The sequence below is a fragment of the Neodiprion lecontei genome, chromosome 3, assembly GCF_021901455.1.
Source record: "Neodiprion lecontei isolate iyNeoLeco1 chromosome 3, iyNeoLeco1.1, whole genome shotgun sequence".
In the NCBI taxonomy this organism is placed as follows: domain Eukaryota; kingdom Metazoa; phylum Arthropoda; class Insecta; order Hymenoptera; family Diprionidae; genus Neodiprion; species Neodiprion lecontei.
Window position 1 is genome coordinate 7,214,940 of NC_060262.1, and position 23,597 is coordinate 7,238,536.

A 23,597-nucleotide genomic window follows, 5' to 3' on the forward strand; every position below is an offset into this window, starting at 1 on the left:
ACCCTCACCCTCACCCTCACAGAAACGTGGCGTGGCTCTCGGAGCGGCTGCGTGCTCGGCGAGGGAGTGGCGCTCGCGCAATGTAGTCCCTCGGCTATCTTTGACGCGGGAGGATCTTCGTTCGAAACACTCCGCCGCCTCGGCGGATGCCCGCGATATTTTCATCCCCCGGCTCGAATCGTCCCCCCGAATTCACTTTTCCGAACCCGCCTAAGAAGCTCGCCGGCCGCAGCTCCGAAAGCAGGCCGATAACGATCCGACGTCAGTGCGGCGGATGCAGCAAACGGTTACTCGGTCAATTTGTTAATCGGCAAAGCTTTTGCGTATCATGAAAATCTAGTGATACTCAGTGAAATATTACATCTTTTTCTTGGTCGGACCGATTTTTTTGTTTTTTTTTTCTTTTTAACCCCCGTCATCCCTTACCGGCGAGTGCTTTCTCTTATCGAAGGCTCCGAAATCGTACCGCGAGCTTTACATTGACACCGTTTGACACGATGTTTTGTTACCAGGTGTATTCGATGGATTGTGACGAGAAGTGTTTAGCCATGATTTTGAGTTCCCCGAACACGTGAACTCATCGTCGGTGATTTACGTTTGGTGGAAATTTCCTGAAAAGCTCAGAGCTTTATCGAAATTCTAAGCCAAACAGCACGATCTCGGGTATCTCGGATCGCCGAAATGTGTAATTCGCAGTGTCGATGGAGTGGGGAAACTTGAGAAGGTGTTGAAAATTTCTCCGGGCACAAAATCGAGGGTGAGAAAAATCTCGCGTGTGTGGGTGCGGTAAGCACGATGTGTCGTGAAGGATTATCGATGCTAGGGTGATGATTAGCCGAGAGGATAAACGGGGATTGAAATCATGTGTACAAGATAGTGACAATATGTGAAGAAATTTCGCCCCCCTTCGGTAGCGATGTCAACTTCTCTTCCTACGCTCATCTTTTTTATGTTTTCTTTTGGTGAGTCGTAAAGCTTACACTTTCGGTCCTTCGCTATATACATGTTTTGCCAATGAAAGGGGGAAAAATGAAAGAAGTAAAAGAAGAGGGACGGAAGGACAGGAAAGGGAGAGAAAATCGAAAAAGATTACATTCTGTACCACTACAGGTAGGGGAGGATGTCTGTCCCTTGCCATCAAAATGGATTGAAAAATTATTTCAACCAGCGACAACTTTTCTCATCTCTTCCTTTACGGCCTTGACCCTCATCGGCAGTAAACTTTTTTTCATTAAAAACGTTACAACGCTTGACGTCCCGGACTCGGCAATAAATGAGGGACGATAAATAACCCTGAAAATTGTCACACGTATGAATTTCTTCTCTTCAAGCATTCGAGAGTTATCGAATTACATACGCCAGTTTCATTTCAACGAAATGAGCTTTCAGTCTCCACTGCTATTTCAATATGCATCCTTATCGGTTCTCACGTTTCGTCGAATATTCACACGCGTGCTATGAAATAGGGGTGAATACTTTCATTTCTATGACAAGCAGTTACGGAGCCGGTTTCTTGTGTCTCGGCAAGCTTATCAGAAGATGTATTTCAAATTCTTATATATTGTACGCCGCACTTTCATCCAACCGTCGCATCGTATTTCTCATAAATCCTGGTTGTAAATATGCATCGTGCATTCGGTATTGAATTTTATGGAAGGTAGTCGAGGAGAATCGACGTGAAAAAACGAAAAATCTGAGTCTTCAAAAAAAAAATAAAAATAAAAAGTCTCCTTTTCACTGACAGTACAAAGCTCTGTAAGTACTCGCCGGTTCTGCGTGAAATTTTAATGCTTCTACGTTTTTCTGCTGCCTGCCGTTTATGTTTAAATATGGAATGGGTCGAGGGAGTGGCGAATAAATTGACGATTTCAAAGAGGTAGAAAAAATGCGAATAAAAAATGAAGGAAACTGGAGTAGTTTGCTATTTCTTATCCGCGAAGCTCAACAACTGTAGAACTAATTTAGGGGAAACTCAGCGAACAGGAGTTCCCCCCGCATCAAAAGTTTCTGTTTTAAAGGAAAATTTTTGTTGAACATTTCATCTCGGAATGTATGAGAATAACTTTCGGCAAATATTTAAGTAAGACAATAATAATACACCTGCAGTCGAATGGTGTGCTCAACTATCGGAACGCGTACAGTAAAACTACGAGGAGATTTAAATTGACTTACATTTATTTAGAAGATTCCGGAATATTCGGCAAATCGATCTTTCGGTTGTCACTCATTCTGTGATAATTTTGATCGCGTTGGTTATATCCAATAAATAAATGATTTAAATTCTACCATTGGTTTTGTGAATAGCGAATTAGTTTTAATCGTAGCACTTTTTACGGGCAGTAATTAAATATTCTTATTCAAGCAGATAGACGCAATCATGAAGATGAGCATAACTGTTGGAATTACTAAGGGATGAGAAAACCGTCAGCAAATTTCCCCTTCAACAAATATAACAGTATATTTTTCGCAATATCTTCCACCTGCTCCACGCGGCCATTTGCAACACTTGACAAAGAAGCACATTGTGCCGATGCTGTATCATTATGTTTATATCTATAACGACGATTAAGAGAAAATTGGACACGGCAAAAACTGAACGTAATATTAAACTCTCAATGTTGTACTGCAGGTAAAATACGTTGTATGCGTGCATCTGTGAGAGGAATGAAGATGCCCTAATAATGTTTTCGACGAAAAAGCAAAAAAAAGAAACTGCGGGAAAAATTGGCGAAATTTATAAGCTTATATTAATATTACGTAATTGGTAAACTGGTTCAAAAAAATCGACCGTTTCTTTTTTTTTTCAAAATCCTCTCTGAAATACTTTAGAGGGGGTGAAAAAAGATGCCTGTCAAAAGCGAAGCTTTTAATATTAATATTCAGAAGGCACTCATCACGGATTTCTATTTTCCATTTCAGTAGCAAAGGATTTTTTTTTTTTTTTTCTAGAATTTTTTAGCTCACAAACCAATTTTAATGCAATTTTTGATAATTTTTTTTTTTTTTTCGAGATATGAAACGGAAAATTTTAAACTACGTTTGAAAAGAAATTTACCATTAAAAGTAGGATTGATTTCAGTGAAGTTATTTATCATTTAAAGTAGAGCTTTACGAGTTAAAACTTGTTAACCGACTTCAATCCCCATAGAAACTCACAAGCTATAGAATCTTTAAGAAAAATTTGATGATATTTAGTAGTAATAAGTTTTAATATTTTGCCTAAACTGAAAAGAAATAGTTGACTTTACTATAAATTGAAGTTTGAGCTTGAATAACTTTGGAGGGAGTCAATTTATCAAAAAATTACAATTTCCTATAAAAATATGTATGATTCGCTTGGATCTGTTTATTGGTTTGTGAGTTACAATATTCCAAAAAAAAAAAAAAAAAATTCCCATGTCATTTAAATGGAAAATAGAAATCCGCGATGAGTGACCTCTAAATATTAATATCAAAAAGCTCCGCTTTTGACAGGCATCTTTTTCCACCCCCTCGAAAGTATATCGGAGTCAAGTTTGAAAAAAAAAAAAAAAAATTAGTCAATATTTTTGTACCAGTCTAATAATTGTAGATATAATTTATATACAAGACGAAATGAACGCCTCGAAAACGTTGCCTGCCTGATGAAAAAGCCAGCAAACGTGAGTTTCAGGCGGCAGTTGTTCATAAAATTGTGATAATGAGATTCAGGTGTAGTCGGCAGGGCTTTTGGCGACCTTTCCTCGTGTGCGAACTCGCTCGCCCTCTTTAAAATGCTCGATTAGGTTCAACGTAACGGTGCGCGAGGTCAGGGGGTGTTCATTTTGACACGTCGTCCGTTGCAAAGGTGAATTTTAAATCGTTCCAGCCTGAGCTTAAACAGAGACAATAATCGAATTAGCGGAGTGTAAATTGTTTGTTAAAAAAATAAGTTATCTAATGATTTGATAAAATAACATTTTCACCCGAGTCGAATTCGATATAACGAACGTGAACCCGGGTTCTTGGGTTTTGATGTTCGCGGATTAATTTAAAGTTCAATTAATCTTTAAGGGAAAGTATCAATTAGCGAAGAACAATGAGACGCTCTTCTCACGGTACGAAGAGCCAAACTTTATCGCACAACTTTTTCTTTTCGCTTTTTGTTGTACTCCGAACACGGAGAGAAAGGGGAAAAACGCGAACCTCGACTGGAACCGTTGACGCGTACATAAGCTTCATTTCACGGAACAAAGAAGCTCAAAAGCAGTTGAAGATGACCCGTGTTCTCAACATCTCGTCGAGTCGGATTCCCCGTTGATAACTCGTTGTGAGATTTCTGAAAAATTTCATAACCTTTTCGAGGACGTCGACGTTGTTTTATTTACGGGTGAAAACTCCGATGCCACAGCGGTTGTACAACTTAAAGGATTAAAATGTCCGGCGATCGATAACGCGGACACGGTGGGATTAACAAGAAAGCTGAGCTTCCGTTACACAGCTGATAAACTCCGAGCATCCGATGATTATTAAAAAATATTAGCCGATTTTTACACTAGTTAGTATTATGCAATCCTACAAATTTCTACTTTAGAATGTGGTGGGATTTGTAAAATTGCAAAAAAAATTTTAAAGAATTCGCGATAATTCGATACAATAATTGCAATAAATCGCACATTCTTACTCATCTTCGAGGCAATTGTTTTGGGAGACGATTTTTTCATTCTCGTTCTTAGATATGCTGGATTCTATGAGGACTATTAACAGTTTGATTACACACAAAATAAAACAATGACCGAATTTACTAAATATTGTCACCAAATATTGCAACAAGACTTTCTTATTAATTCGAATAAATCTGCTTTCACTTTGCAACACGAATCATCGTTCCGTGCTACGTTTTCCTCAACTCAAACGACATATTTTCAAATTGAAGAAACATTTAATCACGATATTAATCAACTTCGAGCCGTTTTTTTCTTTCCGTGCACGATTGTCAAAAATATTGGTTATTATTATTCATTAAAACAGTTTCAACTACGTAGGTTTGACTTTCAAAAGAAAATTCACGTCGCATTAGAATGTAAATAAAATATTTCTCACCACGCGAAATCATATTCCTCGCACAGTTTTCCGTGATATTGTTTTACCCCATGCAATAACGGGTTAATTAAGGGAACGGTATCGTTAACATTCGCTGAGGTGTTTTACACGTGTACGCGTACACATCGGTTACACGTGAAATTACGAGGAAAGTTTGCTCTCTGCAGCGTGGAAATACGAGCGTGAAATATGTTCACCGCTTTTCTAATTACAGTATTTTTTTAATCGTGCCTGTTGGACAGCTCGTTAAATTTTATCGATTTATAAGCGAGTAGGTGGTGTTCAGAATTTTCACCAAATACAGTTTGCGGTGATTCTCGTCATTCGGTGGACTGGTTTCCGATTTATAGAAGCGTATGTCATTCGCTGAGTAAATCACAGTCAGATCTTATCCCTAATTGGTTTACCGAAGGCTTTCAACAATTATTATATACAAAGTAATGCTGAATGGTTTTTCCTCTTACGCCTGCACGACGTTTCATCCGAATGTCTGTGACGAGGAATTAACCGAAATTTTAATTCATTTATACCAATACCAAAATCTCTGACAACCGCCAAATTGCAGGCTTTGGTTTTTACCGCTGTCTGTATTCCGACGCTTTGCACGTTTAAGTATATTGTTTAATTGTAGGTTTAATTCTCGTTTGCCTGACCCATTCTCAATTAAAATAAATGTCCCTGACAACCTGCACGCGAGAAGGTAAATTCCACTGTTGCAATTAGAATGTCAACGGTACGATTATGAACGAGATATCGTTGTCTATTTACACACGGAAAATATTTGAAGCTTTTGACCGTGAAGATGCGATTTTCGTAAAATTTTACCGAACAATTCACACTTACGCCCGGATGATGAATATTTTTTCTAATTATCCTTCTTTCATTTTCTAAACTTCGATTTGAGTTTTACCTTATTGAAACACAATTACTCAAATATGTTACATTCAACCTCGGATTGAAAACTACTTAATTGTCAGATCAAATTTGGGAAAGAATCGACTTTGTATTTTTTTTTTTTTAACCATATAGATAATCAATCATTCAGTAATGCGGTAATGACTGTACAGTTTACAGATTATATGGACAATCGATCGAGTTCTAAGAATGAATTTTCATGCAATGAAATTTTAATTACTGAAACTCGAAAAACTTTTTGCAAACGCTTTTGTCGACACTAAATTTGACAGGTAAATTACATTGTATTTTTAAAATACGAAAATCTCTTTAAAAAAATACGAAGTAGTGGAATTATAATTAAAAGCTTAGAAATCGATTCTTTATGTAAAATTGTTTCTAAATGGTCGGAAATTTAATAAATTTGTTCCATTGTACTCTATGATGGGTTGATTTCTTTCGAATAACATTTTTTCGTGACACGAATTCACTGAATATGTGTTTTCATTTTTTTCTCGTCGTATTGACATCTATGAATATTAACAAATTTTACAGGATCGTACGGATATTGATTATTATCAACAAACGGTAATATTAACCTGACTACTGAGAAATAGAAAATCTGTTTCGGCGACTTTGTCGGATTTAGTGTTCTGAACAAAAAATGAACCAGTTGAGTGAAAGTGAAAAACGAATTTTCTGAATTTCAAACAATTTCAATGCATTTCTGTATAAAACATCGATCTCGGCAAAGTTTTCATTTATAATTCTGTTATCTTCCTATTTCCTTTTTTTCATTATCAAAGAGATCTTGATAAATACTTACCGAACACCTATCCGGTAGTAAAATGAATAAACGGTATAAATTTTGGTCAACCAATCTCCTCGATAAAGCTTCACTCCATCCAAGAAATTTAAATTTTTTTAAAAATATTACCGACAAGAAAACGACATTTTTCATCACGATAACCAGAAATAAGTCAAATGCCCGCAACTATCGTGAATATTTCATCATCGAAGCTGATCGAAAGGTAACTGAAAAGAAACGTTATCGATGCACATGCAGAGCGTTATGTATCCTTAGCTATTCTCGCTTCTCAGCTTTCAAAACTTGGGGTTTAAACAGCCCAGGGCTGACGGCTAAACCGGGAAAACTTCCGCCACTGGCTGATCGTTATAGATGCATTTCTAGCATGAGTATAGCCGATGCTTTTACACGTATATCGATATACGTATACGTAAACCGGATCGCGTGCTTGCGAGGAGCTTGCATATAGATTTTTTACCCCGTGAAGAGGGATGGGTGGTTGTGTAAAATTATAATTCGGGGTAGGACGTTTTTAAGGAACGATCACAACTTCCGTTTCCAACTGCATGTGCGTACATTTCACGGTTGATTGCACATTACGGTGTTTTAGAAAAAAATAATCCGCGATTTTCCACCACGGCAACCCTTAGAAAGTTTGTTTAGGTTGAAAGAAAGGTTTTGTCAAAAGATGAGCTTTTTACCTTACGTGGAAGATCGCGCTCAGTTTATTTTTCACATTCGTACATTTTTTTGAAAACTTACAAGATATGATGAAAATTCTTTTTTTTTTTCTTTTTCTTTTATTGCTTACATCGATCGTAATATCAATTTACGTAGCAATGAAAAGCCTTGCTTGTAATATATCAAGATTGGTATTATTAATTTAATCTCATAAAATATATTATTTCATGTGAAGTTTGAATTTACGAGAATAAGACTCCCGGATGATGTTTTGTTGTGTTATGGATTGTGATCTTTGGGTTGAATGTAAACGTCAGGTAAGGAATAATAACTGAAATGCTACAACGTGTTTCTTGACAAATTGAAAAAAAAAAAACAGACGTGATCTTCCACAATACATAGAACGTTATCTTGTTACAGAATCTTTGTTTTAATCCTAAAAAACTTTCTAGGCGGTGCCACGGTGGAAAATCGTAAATTATTTTTATCCGAAACACTCTACTGTACATATATATTGTAATATGGTCGACATATTTGCTCAGGCAAAATATATACGATCGTAACTATTGTTCGTCGTGTGGTTTATACTATTGTATAAACTTTGCTTACAGCAAACAGCTATGCAGTGAAAAGTACCGGAATATGAGTAATCTTACGAGAAAAGTTGAAATGCTAAATGTAAAAGATAACCATCTAGGAAAGTGTATTAATTCGAGGTTACCGGCTCTTCCATTTCAGAAAACTCTTTATTCATTCAAAGGTTAACGGAAGATAAATTAACGCTTTTTTTTTGCTCTTTACAATGATGTTACCACAATTTTTGAAACGGAAACTTTTTTCTATAATAAATTGGACTGTCGCTATCAATTCTCAGTATTATTGCAGTAACTTTAAAAGAAAACCGAAACATCCCCTCATTTTGCCGAAGTTTAAGTTTTCCTTTTTCACAGAGAATTGATATTACAAATGTCTTTTAAGCCATTCGCCTTTTCTTGCACGCTATAGTTTACAATCTTGATTTTCGTTTTTTACGATTATCTCGAGATATACGCCATATTGAATAATTTTGAAGTATCTGAAATAGGGGTAAAATTTTTCTGAGAAATCAATTGCTGATATTTATTTTACGGGATTATTCTCACATTGCGAGAAAAATTCGATTTCTGAAATATTTCCAAAACATCTGAAAATCGTTCAAAAATTGTTCCTTTTAATAAAAGCATTCCGAGTCAACGTTTTCATTTTAAAGTAAACAGGTTAATAGATTTCTGAAGTCATTTTCAACCTGGAACAACGATTTTAATTTTTCCTGCGGCCTCGATTCACGACTCTAAGAAATTGCTAATAATTAATTCTTCTACTCAATGAATGTGAGGCCACGCTGGTACGGAAAATACAAAAAATAAAAAGCCTTAGGCACTCTACAACCAGATTTGAATCTCGCTTCTACAAATCAAATAAGGACATTTATCATTTTATTTCAAACGTTTGTTTAAAAGAATCGATTTTGTCAATTTTTTTTTATATTCAGGACAAAGACTTTCGAAATGCTGAGTTTCTTTGAGTCAATTTTCTGATAACATGGCGCTATTGCAGCAGTTTATTAAACTTTTGAAGCATAATCAGATCAGAGTCAGGATTTTTGAGCACTGACCTCTCACAGCTTGGTGTAGTTAGAGCGAAGCGATTGTATTAAATGGACGCTCTCTCGTCGTTGATAGCAAACTTTGAAATTTGCTTGATGCAGAATACTTAAATTGCGTAGCATTAAGCCTAATCAACGTATAATCTTGACATCAACTTCAAATCACCCCTTTTTTCAACACAGAGTGAATAAAAAAGCTGACATTGTTCTTTTATACTTTAGTTTTTATATTTTTAGTGGTTTTTAAAAGTAACTTTCAAATCTTTGTTCACTATTTTTTCAATTAATATCAGATACAGTTTGTTGTTTTTACCTTTTATAAAACTCTGTTCATAAAAAATCCCCATAAAACTCGTTCGCCAAGAATCGTATCCACAGAAAATTTGTCGAAGCACATAGAATTCTTGTATCTCAGCTAAAAATTCCTGATTCACTTCTACGGTAATTTTTTGAACCCCGTAAAAAATTGCTAAAATCCCATAAATATTCCGGGAACCACGTAAAAAATGTCTGCACACCGATGTAATTTCCGTAAAAGTTAGTCATCGCAATTCTCAAAATTCTATGATATTTTCTAAAACCCCATAAGAAGTCCATCTCCTAGGAAAAGCAATCTTTTTTGATCTAAATTGGGACCGAGTGAATTGGACAATTTTAAAAATATTTTTCACTCTTCATTGTGTGTAATATTATTACTGTTCGCCAGAAAGCTCAGGAATGTATCAAATAAATTCAAAGTATATGTATGGCTTTGGCGATTTTTAAAACCTGCATGATTGTACTATCGCTATGATTATACGTCATGAAGTCTGCAAGCTCAGGTGATAGCGGTTCGGTTTACTCTATGAGAGGCAGAGATGCAGTGATGAGGTTTGGCGAGCACAAAATTACCTTCGTCAAAGCACACAATAATATAGCAGGTATACCTATACAGACTCCTGATTCGCGCACTATCAAAGAGGCATAAGACTCGTCAAAAAAAGCTTGGATAAAAAATCGGTATAGCCAAGCTCACGCGAGGATTTTAAATAAAAAGTGAAAATATTTACGAGAATCAAGTGAAATCCCGCCAATCATTGACATCGAAGAAAAATATAATCTTGAGCATACCGACTGCAGTTACAGAAATGCCAATAAAAATATAATAGGTAGTAAAGAAGGGAATTTCGAAGAGAATCCTGAAGCGAGAGAATATGTGATGATAAATTAATCGCGTACGAAATTAGATACCGAGAAAAATTATAGAAAGCCAAAGCGACAAAAAAGACACTGTTTCTGACTCAGGAAATAAATTTCGCTTGATTTATTTGATTTCTAAAATATGTCGACCACATTATCAAAAAAAAACTGTTGGAATATTGATGGAATTACGAAAAACGAGGTACGCGTAACCATTTTGCGCTACTGTCGATCTTTTTTTTGGTAATTGCAACGCAAAATCAGTTCGATCTACTGTACTTTTTTAGCTAAACAAGGCTTTAACGTCAATTTATTGTTGGACAAGCATTAAATTTTCGCAACAGTTGCAAGAAAATATAGCAACAGTGATCGTAATGAGAAAGAATAGTAACGGATACTAGACTTTCTGTTAACAGCTACAAAACCAATTTTCATTTTGTACCTAGAACTATATTTTTCGATTCTAGTAAAAAGTGGAAATAGTCAAGGACTGAGCGGTAACCGGAACTAAAAATTTCTCTCAGTGTACATTGAATGTTGATTTATTCGTTCTATCCGGTAATAGAGGAACGAAGTTATCTTGAAAACTTGAAGAAGAAAAAAACGGGAAATATTATTCCAAACACAATTGCCGTATAACACGAGAGCATTTTACTGTTAGTTTTATTTCGTGTATGATACGGTTGTTTCGCGTTATAAAACCCGACATGGGGCTGCGAGCAAATATGATGCCAAGGAAACGACATAAGGCGAACATACTGCGCAAACATCGGGCATTATGCTTTCCATGTGTTCGCGGTTCCATCTTAAAACATTTATACCCACACGTGTATGCACTCGGTAGTATAAAATGTAACGCGATATAAAGAAATATCGATTTAATGCACGTTGAGTGTAACAGTTACAAAAAGTGCGCTTCAACGATGCGAAACTGTCTTTAAAATACAATAACGCGTTCTGTGAAAGATGAAAAGTATCTGAGTTACGAATATGACGAAACATTTGATCGCAGTTTCGTGTTAAAACTGTGAAAAATAGTTTGTCTTCCAATCCGCTATTATTAGCATTATTCGAGGAAAAAAACTGACCCAATTTTTCTGAATCTCCCAGTCTGGTATACTATTTTTTTCCTTATGGAGGTTCTGTGACTTTTTCGATCACGAGTAAGTCTCGTGTGTGTTCTGCGGCCGATATTTTATCCAATGACCCCAATCAAACTTCGTCTCTTGTTTTAATCACGAGATATTGACGATCTGAACGTATAATACATACATCTATATACGTATACATACATAGACAAACAGAGTGATTTCCTAACGACTGCACGACCCGTCTTCTGCTAAAATTAAATACACACCTGAAACTGAAACATTTTGACAGTTATGAATTGAACACAACTGCCAGCGACAATTGTAAAAATTTTTGAGGTTACGTTCATTCGCCATCGGAATTCAGCGCGTGCGCATTAAATTTTATCAGACGACGGGCCGTGCAGTCGTTAGGAATTCACTTCGATCAAAATATGTACTTTTTTGCGCGAGAAAATAGTTAAGGTATCAGGTTACGGATTACTCGGTATAATACCCTCAGAGGGCGATGGGTTCGATTGTAATCCCGACGGAAATGGAACGAGTTTCAGGTCTATCGCTTTAACAAAATCGTTGACATCCAAACACCGCCTTCCTGTCGCTTTCAAAACTGCGGTGAGTCGCCGCTATGCAGTATAAACGTATTTTATATCATATATATATACCGCGTAGCCATCCCTCGCCAATGACCCTGCACAAGGGTTCCAAAACGCCGGCGGCATTGTCGACAGGACTGAAATAATTCTTGTCACACATATGGATCGCGGTGATTTCCTCGCGTTCCTGACTAATAGACTGATTTCGAATCAATCTTAACGTCATACGCTTCGCGTGAGCAAAGAAAGGATATTCCTTGACTTCGCCAAATATTACGATTACAAATTTGAACATTTTTTCAGAAACTCTGGACTCGCGTCATTGCTAAATCAGATATCGCAAAACTTTGCAGCGACAATTTTACGCAATATATTCTTTGTTGGGTTTATTCACAGGTGAACGTAATATTCTACAATATCTCATCGATTTGTGTAAGACTAATGTAACGAGGTGCAGTCTGTATATCTGAGTGAACTCGATTCGAACCCCCCTGATTTTAGCGGGTCAGAAGTAAAGTTGGCAGCACTGGTGGCTAACTAACGCATATCGAATAACACACGCCGCATCTGATCGATGCGCTGCTGCGATTGGTTAGATGCTGCAGTAGCCAACCTCATTTCTGATCCGCTAAAACTAGGGAGTTCAGAACCGACTTTACTCGCGTGTACACTTGGGGAGAATGAATCTGAGACGGTTAATTTTTTACAACAGATAGTTGTGTTGGCAACACAGAGAAACCTGCAGCGCCATAGTCGGCCGAAAGCGAAACTAAATGAATCTCAATAAACATAACATAACCCGTGACCGTAGAATCTAACCTTAAAATACCGCGTGAATAATTACTTGTTCGATTGACACGTATTCTAAGGTTAGATTCGACGGTCATGGGTTATGTTGTGTTTATTGAGATTGAGTTAGTTTCGCGCTCTGCCGACTATAGCGCTGCAGGTTTCGCTGTGTTGCCAACATAACTGTCTGGTGTAAAAAATTAGCCGTCTTAGATTCATTGTCCCCAAGTGTACATACGTTACACTGTTGAATCACCCTAGATTAGAATGCATCGATTGTGAGTTTTATTATCACTCGAGGAAGAGTCGTTTAAGCATCATCACAAGTACCGAATAATTTTTTTTTGGAATGATTTAGTAATATTTCTTTTCTTTGTGCTAAAACTGGCTTCTGAGTATTGATCAAAGTCAATTATGGTATTGAACATTTTTTTTCATTTTAGCAACTGAATTATAGTGAGAACCTTTTAGTTGATGACCACCAAAAACGCACATCTCTGACAAAATATGGAAATATTATTTACGAACGTTGCTGCAATAAGAATTTGCGAACAACGGGAGGTATGCTACATCAGAAGCTGTAGCAATACCATAGAAATTGATTTCCATTACGTTTCAGTCGATGTCAACGGAGAATTCAGAAGTTTGTTATAAAAGATGGACGCTCTTCTGTTGTGAGTTTTGAATGTCGGACCATTATACCAGCTATTTCATTTTACTTCTTTCCGATTGCTTTTGTGGTGATGATGAACAGAGCGGGACGCCAATGCAATTTACTGTTCCAATCGGGGATCGCAGGAAAACATTAAAAACCTCCAAGGAAATTTGATACCGTGAAGAAATTCGCTAGATAAAACATCAGTCCAATATAACTATAACCATGTCATAATTTCGGTTGGGGAACGAACAAATCGATAAATCAATGGTGAAGAATATCATGAATCTACACATTTTCACAATGTCATAGGAACGGTGGCAATTCTTAACACGTATTTAGAAGTAGACATGAGTTTTCAGTGCAGCCCATGAGAATCTCTTCGTTTAATCGAACCCATTATACACGCGTATCCTTCAAACTAGAACTCGAATCGAACAGAGCGAAATTAGATTTGAATTTATTTACAATGCGCACATCACAAGAACCGGAAGCCAGACAAAAGACAACTGATTTATTTCTCAAATAAGAATGTAACCTTACTTCTCTTTCCAGGTGGAACCGTGATCGGATTACGAAACTTTCGGACGGATTTTCTCGAGGAATGGCCGACGCCTGGGACGGGTCCTTACTTTGACACATCGATGAATTCTAACTTCACCGGACTGGTGGGAAAGACTGTTCACTTGATCTGCAAGGTCAAGAATTTGGGCAATCGAACGGTAAGGTGACACCTCCATTCTGAAGAATATATTCAGAGAGAATTTTCCAGTTTCTCCGAAAGAAACACTGTACACTATGGTAGTCTTTGTTCAGGGCATGGACGAATTTTTTATCATTCACCCCCCAAATCGATCGCAAATAATTTAAAATCGTTTCTCTAATTTTTTCAGATTTTTATCTCAACTCTAATTCCTGCCTGTCAGAAGGGGGATTTCTCCATTTAGAATAAACTTGTCTCGGTTATATTCTAAGTGCCTATTTTATTGTAAGAATAATAATTTCCGAAAAATCTATAAATCTGAGATTTTGTTGGGCATTGGTGTTTCCATCTGTCAAAAACTTCACATCACCATGCCAGGCAATCTAGAGAAATTACACATCCCTTGAATTTGAATTTTTTTCCACTTAGCGCTTGTGCAATTCGTCTGGATTGTTGCGTCGCAAAACCCTCGCTAGGTTAAAAGGATAATTTATAGCCACGCATCTGCTGGTTTTTTCCAACTTTCGCTAGGTGCTTCAGTTTCTCATCTTTCCCACCATTCTCAACCTTCCAAGTAACTAGCTGCATTTTTTCCCACTGCGTCCAGGTCCTGAAAATTTACGACCCTTGTTCTGGCTTTTCTTTACCTTTTCCCACAATTTTGCCTCTCCCAAGCTTTTCTTCAATTTCAAAATTCGGTTGTCCACCTCCAATCGAGCAAGCGCGTGGATTCCACGAATTGTTTCAAGCATATCAGTCCGCTCATGTAACAATTCAACAGTCCAAACTTTATATAAAAAATCTACCCGTCGCACTTTATACTTGTTAAATATATTCGTTATTCTTTTTTATCACAATCGATATTATTCAAACCTAATAACCTGTAAATCTTCGATTAGCGTTATAGGAGTTCACGTGACATCCGATACTAACGCACACGTGAAGGTAAATTCGGTATGATGATGTCAATTTTTTATCACATAGTAGCATCAATATCCATGAAAATCTCGTAGTTACAGATTGTTTGAAAGCTGTTAATCTTACATTAAAATTTATACTGAGAATATAACCGAAACACGTTTATTTTTAATGAGGAAATCCACCCTCTTACAGACAGGGGTTAGAATTGGGATAAAAATCTGAAAAAATTAGGAAATCGTTTTTGAATTATTTCGAGCCGATTTGGAGGGCGGATGATAAAAAATTCATCAGAGCCCTGAATAAAGACCTACCCTACCGTTATACATACATACATATATAAATTGTGTTAACGAGAATTCTGAAATATCGATTTACTATGCAGAATCAAGGATTAAACTACAGCGAACACATACGTGTAAAAAAAAAAAAAGAAAAACAAACCAATGAGAAAAAAATCACCTACCCACCGTTTTCTCAGCAGTCAAACGTAAGGAATTTCGTCGCGAGAAAAAGTCAGCACATAAATTTGTCGCGATGAAAAAGAAGTATGGAAAAATAGGGTGCAAAAAAAAATAGAAGAGGTAAAAAAAAAATATAAAAAAAAAAAAAAACAACACGTGGCGACAAGTCTCTGCAGTAAAATATGCGAGGAAGCCTTGCCGTTACGTGTTTCTGCAACATTTAAACACCTGCGGCTCTTCCCCCACTTTTCAGACACAGCACAAGTGCTCGGCGCCGTTTCGCCACCGTGAATTTTCACCCACGTATACCGGGAGTGAACGGCAAAATATATCGGGCTGAGGGACCGACGCCATGTGCAAAAAAAAAAAGATTGAACTCTGTTGGTCGGCAAGATATTCGTGGAGCCGTAATATTTCATCTGCAAAGCAGGAGTGCCAAATTATTAGAAATCGGGTGTAAAATGTGAAATTTAACTGCGTGCGTCAACTGTTCGATTGAAATTATATCCTTATGACGACGCGTGGCAGTAATGAACCATCAGTTAGTTATCAAAAAAGGCTTGCTAAGACTTTCCGAATCACTACGTCGACTGTTTAAGATCTACACTGAGAAAAATTTCATTTGTTATAGTAACTAGAAAAATTCAGTAAAACAGGTATCGTTAAAAAAATTGTTTGAATATTGTTGGAATTACGAAAAACGAGGTACGCGTAACCATTTTGCGCTGTTGTCGATCCTTTTTTAGTAATTGCAACGCAAAATCATTTTGTGAGGTTTACTGTAATTTTTTAGTTAAATAAAGCTTTAACGTGAATTTATTGTTGCACGATCATTAAATTTTCGCAACAGTTGCAAGAAAATATAGTAACAGTGAGCGTAATGAGAAAGAATAGTAACGGATACCAGACTTTCTGGTAACAGCTAGAAAACTAATTTTCATTTTGTACCTACAACTATATTTTTCGATTCTAGTAAAAAGTGAAAATAGTCAAGGACTTAGCGGTAACCGGAGCTAAAAATTTCTCTCAGTATACTCAAACCGAAAGAATTTGCACCACCTAACCTAACTTCTGTAAGCCGCGTTTGACAGTTGAATCTTGTAGTGGCCAGCGTGCGTAAAAATCCATCGAAGCTCGCGCATGCGCAGTCGGCACTCAATCTTCCAAGTTTCACCATTTTCTCTCATTGTCAGTGTACGATATTACGATAGTTTCGGGCACAGAGACAATCATGTTCGAATTTATGTTTACGCACTAATTGGAAAGCTTCGTCTGAAATATTGCGAGATAGAAAAAATTGTCAGGTATTATTTGCGGGGAGAATTAGCGAGCGATTGCGGACCCACTTTACTAGTCACTATGCAATTTACTCTGATGTGTATTGCACTATTCGAATCTCGACAATTTTCCATTCGCCGATAAGTTGGACTTATTCCTGCAGAGCAAGTTATTGGCCGTTTAGCTGCAGCAGAGCTTCGAATACTTTATGCAGCTATCCATACGGGGTGTTCGATTTAAAGTTGGCCTGTTTGAGACCCTGAACATTTCGAATTCATCCTTCAGGGATGTGTTAAACAGCTGATGGGCCAAAAAATTTAACGATACAACTGAAGTTAATCGAGTTGAGTCTGATTAGAACAATATCCACTCAAACCGAAACCACCAAAAATGAAAAAAAAACTTTTTAAATGAAAGCCGTCGTGAATTTCAATTACATCTGTATAATTGATGCACGTAAAGCAAGATCACCTGAATGTTACATCATTTCTCAAATACGGTCAGTGCTTCGTTTGACCAATTTTGATGAACCGGTACTAATTACTATTTTCTTCGGGAGTGAATCCTCAAAAAATACTTGATCTCAAAATCATTAGACACCTCAAAGTATTCTGTAATTAATATTCAGTTAACTTGTCCACCGTCCGCTGTTTGTGAGAAATTCACTAATCACATGTACGTCTGTTCAGATGAAATTCCGTTGATAGTAAATTTGACGGAAAATTTGTACGGAATTCATTTACGAACAAAATAAACTTAAGGTCATTGAAATTGGTCAAACGATACGCTTTTTCTGTTCAAGAAATGATTCAATAACGATACTTCTTTGAAGTCGTTGAGAATCAGGCAATTTTCGTTGAATTTTGTACGGAGTTCTGAATTTTCGCTAGCTTAACAAGGTTCTAAAGTGCCTCAAGCAAGTAGCGCGTACCTAAAGACTTTTAGATTCTTATAACATACAATTTACCGAATAGTTCCACTCAACTCTCTCAACTCTATCGGATTTCGTACCAAGTGAGGTATATTTATCGGCCAAAGACGCTTGTCGGTATCTGCATGGATTTAAAAAATTACTGTCGTCATATTTTGGCATGTATAATGGTCCAGGCCTGAAGCCGGTATTACATACATAATGTATATTCACCCTCCGCGAGCTGTTAAGTATTTATCCACAGATCAATAATTCATCCGGGGTCCGAGGACAATAAAACCTGGTGAAAAATACTTCGTGAATATAAAATCCCTCTCGATATATATTCCATTCGAATTCAAACCATAACTAAATCACTTCTGTTCCTGCGTATTCCCGTTTTATAACAATCGTTTAACCTTTGTTGCATTTACTTAGATCAGTTACTTATGGCGTCTGATATAAAATATTGCAAGTAATGTAGCATAATGATTCATCTAAATTAGCTACAGAACCCCTGAACATGCTGAATTCTTACGGAAAGTTATAAGCATAGTATACCTCTTTACATTGAATAACTAAGAGAACCGAGTATTAAGAAGTCTTGCGAAAAATATCATTTGTTTTCGAGTGATTATCTTCTTTTCTTAGAGGTGAAAAAATGTAGGTTTCATTGCTGACCGATATTACGTTTCGCGAAATTTCGCAAGACCTTTGATCTTGAACTAGGCTGCGAATCAGACTCTATTCACCAGACTTCATAGCAGGCTTGGTATAAATGTGCTCATCAACTAGGCCAAATAATATCACAAGAAGATTGATGGGTTTCTCGAGCGAAGTGGAGTAGGCATCTAAACTCACCAACGCAATGCGTATACATGTATATGTATAGATGGTCCATGCATCGAGAGAGGATCCTGGCAGCGGAGCTTTGTCGAGTCTCTGACAAAAGGACTGCGTGAAAGCTGAGAATATTCAAGGAGGATCAGTTCGATCTCCATGACACTAATTTATTCTGCGTCGAATGCTAATGCCAAAGATAACAGCTGAACTTGGCTGGCTTAGTTGGCACAAGCGAGGAAATCTTCATACCAGGATAAGGAATGTACGGGAAAGAAGAAAACTCGCGAGGCTTGATGAGTCGTGAAACCGATAAACTGATACGCGTGTATATATTCACGCTCCTTGAAAATACACCGTTAAATTCAAATCGCTATGTTATTTTAATTAATGAACGGGACGTACAGTCCGATAAAAAATAACGATGAAAAATTTCAAACGCGTCAACGAAACCGATATAGTTACGTCGATAATTAAAACAGTCCTCGTGAATTTTGAAAAGATTTAATTTTCAATGCAGAAATCTGTAATTGTACGAACATCGACAAAGTAATCACATTTTTCAAGTAATTTCTTTACCGGCAGAACCGACATTGCGTGTTTGATTTCGATAAAAATGACTCTCGTGGTTCGATTTTATAAATTTCTCACAAAATGTCATGGTTAGATTTTAAATGATAATATTACGATGTGTTTCTTGTTGAATCGTAACTTTATCATCTACAAACTATATCAATTGTACAAAGAAAAAAAAAAATCTGCCTCGAACGATTTGCAGAAAATTCAACTGTTAATCGAATGTGCTATTTTTCATAAAAATCAAACCAACCATATCGATTTTTATACGTGAAAAAATAGTAGAATAATGGTGACTCTGCTGAAGTTGTTGAACACGAGTGTTTTCAAATTCGGTTAATGACGGACAACTTTTCAATTATATCCAACTACACGAGCTTCGGTTGTATATTTTGAACTCTCTGGTTTTGTCATGTTTTTGTTTCGACGTATTTTTGCCCTGGCCGTACCTCGAATCGATCCTTAACCGAATTTCCGTTGTGAATCAGTGGCGACGTCGTAACGAGACCGAGTTTCTTTTTGGTAGGGTAAGCGTAGGATACAGCGGTGGAAAATCTTCGAAACTCGTTAAGGTTCGGGTGACCCGTTTTCGGAGAACGCGGCCCCTCCGATAATTCCATAAAGTGCGATAACGTGGGAACCTCGTTGAATTACCGAAGGTGCCTGATAATTTCTCACTGTCTAAGGCCGGAATTGCAACGGATTCTGGATAAGCCTTACATAGGTCTTCCCGCAGCAACCCTAAGACCCAAGTTCGAGTGTCTAATTTGATAATGGTTTTCGAGGTGATAAATTTTCCCGTAACCTTCCCTGCGTCCTGTATCATGGCTCGTGTTCGCGATTGTCGCCAATGACAGACGAATGACTGCAACGCGTTACGTCGCGTTATTGATGGAGCTTAATTATATCACCGGAGGTTTACTTTCCTAATTACACGGCGCCGCTATTATTCAGTTGTTTAGCATGCTGCCCTTATTGCGCGCATGTTGATCAAAGCTTGCTTATCGAGCCGGGTGTCAACATCCTTGAACTACTTCGGCGAATCGCCACCTCATCATCGCAAATGTACAGACTATGAAACCGTAATTATACTCATGCGTAAACATAATCACCGTAAGATCCTCGATATAACAATAGCAAGATAATTAAAGGTCTCATCAGGATGATCACAATGCGAGTCAAGTCCGTTCATCGTGAAAATCGACTTCGAGATACATTTGGATGATACTTTTTTACACGGGTTATGCAAAATATTTCGTTCCTAACACGAGAGATGAGGTACCAGCGGAGTGTAAATTTTTTTTTTCAGGAGGACCTTCAACCACGCATTATGCTAAAAAATTGCGAGTGGGACGAAGGCAAATTAAAATGCGAAATTACAGTACCCTTAAACTCTCTGTGACTCGGCTTTCCGTGTTCCCGGATGACATCGACGCTACTTTATGCTCATGTTTTAATCACACACAAGCGTCGAGTTACAGAGCTTTTTTCAACGATTGCATGTACGCGTTATTTAATTGCACGCCAGCTTTCCGCGCGGAAAGACTAACCGCTCATTAATTTGGAACGCGGCGCAATTAGCCAACCATAACAACCAACGCGGGCCGAGGAATCGGGACCGATCGTCACTCAATCACTCTCGTCTTCCAGGTGTCCTGGGTGCGGCACAGAGACATCCACCTTCTAACCGTCGGTCGGTACACCTACACAAGCGACCAGCGATTCGAGGCCCTCCACTCACCCCACTCGGAGGAGTGGACCCTCAGAATCCGGTATCCTCAGCGAAAGGATTCCGGGGTTTATGAGTGCCAGATATCGACTACGCCGCCCATTGGTCATCCGGTCCATCTAACCATCGTTGGTGAGTTGGAAGTCCAGCTTTTCCACGTCATTCACTCACTGTATGGGCAAAAACCTCCTTTTTTGCCAAATGGCTGTCTTGCTCTGTTCTTCCAAGCCCCAAGCTTTCAAGTTTCCTTGACATTCTTCTGCACGCCAGACTTTTGCAACAACGGATGAGCAGGGCACCGATATCTTCTCTGTGGCGACCATTCGGACGGAAATATTGAGAGAGGTGACAGACTGTGGGTGGACAATGACGTGACATCTGACTCCAATTTGCGTACCTTACGACATAAGATCGACCTGTAATCTTATGATCGAACTTCTACATTGAAAAAGTTCCGCCACTTAGAGTTTGAGAGACAGGCTCATGAATTAAACATGAATGAAATTACGGTTGAATTGAAGAATTTACTTCCGTTTTACTGAGTTACCGTCAGTTAACTCGGTGCTCACCATTCTTTATCCATTCGTCGAAATTTCAATGATGCTTCGCAAGGCTTATGCTTGCATTTGCACACAGGATAGAACTAGTCATAGTCAATTAGAAGCTAGTCTAGAAGTCAAAGTCCGATATATCGTGCGGAGAGATCCAATTGTCCAAATGTATGATAAATGAGAAACTTGAAAATCAAAATGGAATGACGAGACTCTTGATTGAATCTTCGCAGAGCTTTATTTGACATCGAGAAAAACAATGCGTGTACATGCATCCTCTTTTGGAACATGCATTTTAATCACAGGCTGATTCGGAGCCCATTTCTGATACATTACTTTGTCAGAAGTTTCTAGTCACGAAGAATGGAAAATTGCATGAAAATAACCGTTTGATGGAACTAGTATTTTTTGTTTTTAGTTGGACTTGAGTTCTCCACAAATTCGTCCATGCGTGTCCTTGAATGAAACGAATCGATTAGTGTCGTCTTACCGAAGCAAAGAGTAAAAAAATTAAGCTTCAACTTCATCGGACAGTGTAGTGTTAAACTTGAGTGAAAATTGCAGTATTTTTCGGAGATTGGCCGTCAGGCCAAGCTCCTTGCAGCATTTCGATAGGCCTGGCTCTTCAGTCTTGCGAAGTAAAGTAATCTTGGAACTTTCGTGCAGCTGGTTATTGGGGTGAATCAATCACTCTGTGTGATGGGTCCAAAATTGGGGTTCGACCATGTGAAGTTGCAGGGTGTCATGTGTTGCTGCGCGGATACCCTTGATAATAATTGCTGTTGCAGAACCTATAACGGAAATCGTCGGCGCTCCGGATCTATTCGTCAACAAAGGTAGCACCATCAACCTGACTTGCCTTGTCCGATTTGCCCCGGAACCACCACCGATGATGACTTGGAGTCACAACACAGTGGTGAGTTGAGCCTTTAAAGGGTGCGTTTCGGTGGCGAGAAACTCGAGTCCCTGCAGCACCGTTGCTGACAAAGGTCCTTCATCCACTGCCAAATTCAAGCACTACGTGACCCGAAACTTGACCATAACCGCGTCCCGATTCATAGCGACGAGGGAGATGAAAGAGGCACCGCGAAAATTCAATCAATGAAGAGCCTTTCTCTCGAATGAAAAAGGAGGAGAAAATTCAACCCGAATATCTTTATCGCTGTAGAGTGTAATGGCCTAGTGTTTCACCCGGGCTTCCAAGGTTCTGGGAAGTGCCAGAAGTGCCTAATAATTCACGGTTAGGCTCTTGCCGTATCCGAGATTTTTCGCGAGGGAAGGTGTGCACCTTCTCCTATATATCTATCTACAAACAACGCGCTTTCCGAGTCAAGCGAAAAAATATTCGCAAGTTGCGCGAACCGTCCGTCTCGTCGAGACGTTTTTTACCGCCTCGTTCTCTCCTCGTGGTTCCCGATTCCTTAAGTCACTCCTGTTCTTTATGTGCAGGAGATTAATTTCGACTCTCCGCGCGGCGGTGTCAGCCTCGTGACCGAAAAGGGACCCGTCACCTCTAGCCGATTAATGATCCAGAAGGCGGTAGCCACGGACTCCGGGACTTACACTTGTGGTCCGAGCAACGCGAATCCCAACAGCATACGAGTCCACGTTGTCAACGGTACGATTGTCGACAATCCTTCCTTCCAAATTTATACGTCTTGTGTTCGGTCGGTGAACCGGATCGGTCGCACAATCCATCCTGACACCTTTGGCGTAGCTTTCGGACTTTTCACCTTTCTAGAAATGTTTCCAACGTTTTGTTGCAGAGGAACATCCGGCGGCGATGCATCACGGAGGAGTCAGCCGAAACTTTCCTGGACTAATCGCTGTCTGTTTATCGATCTCGATTTCGACCAAGGTGACCTTTGCTTGAATCGATCAAGCCCCTCAAGTGTCCATCGCGTGAATTACTTCGGAAACATTGAAGCAGGGATACTGTAACTAACAGGGCTGTTGATGGTACACACGTGTCTCTGTGATGAACAGTGTTTTTGTTCCGAATTCAACAGCAACGTGCAGCAATCGGAATTCTTCTTCTGACCACGTGTTGTTACGGACTGCTGCTAATTGCGATAATTAGACGGATTGTATGTGTGGAAGGAAGAAAAAGATTTACTTTTAATTAACGATAAATTCAGATCGACGAAATGAAGCGAATCTTGTAAATAAATTTATGTATGTACATATCAATAAAAGAATTGACTTTGAACAATCTTCGCCAGCTTGTTATCC

General features: G+C 38.3%; 1 protein-coding gene across 1 annotated transcript; it reads left to right on the forward strand.

Annotated features, from left to right (window-relative positions):
- Positions 1-97: 97 nt before the first annotated feature.
- Positions 98-23,574, forward strand: LOC107226277 (zwei Ig domain protein zig-8). The gene is made up of 6 exons (XM_046734582.1): positions 98-962; positions 13,952-14,118; positions 20,736-20,946; positions 22,154-22,281; positions 22,815-22,983; positions 23,132-23,574. Exons 1-6 carry the CDS (start codon positions 917-919, stop codon positions 23,236-23,238), a joined length of 828 nt encoding a protein of 275 aa, XP_046590538.1. The 5' UTR covers positions 98-916; the 3' UTR covers positions 23,239-23,574.
- Positions 23,575-23,597: the final 23 nt, after the last annotated feature.

Excerpts from the sequence above, each read along its gene's own strand:
- LOC107226277 (XM_046734582.1), top strand. The coding sequence starts at position 917 with ATGTCAACTTCTCTTCCTACGCTCATCTTTTTTATGTTTTCTTTTG. Across the intron at positions 20,947-22,153 it reads GGTCCATCTAACCATCGTTG|AACCTATAACGGAAATCGTC; the intron begins GTGAGTTGGAAG and ends TTGCTGTTGCAG. Across the intron at positions 22,984-23,131 it reads ACGAGTCCACGTTGTCAACG|AGGAACATCCGGCGGCGATG; the intron begins GTACGATTGTCG and ends GTTTTGTTGCAG.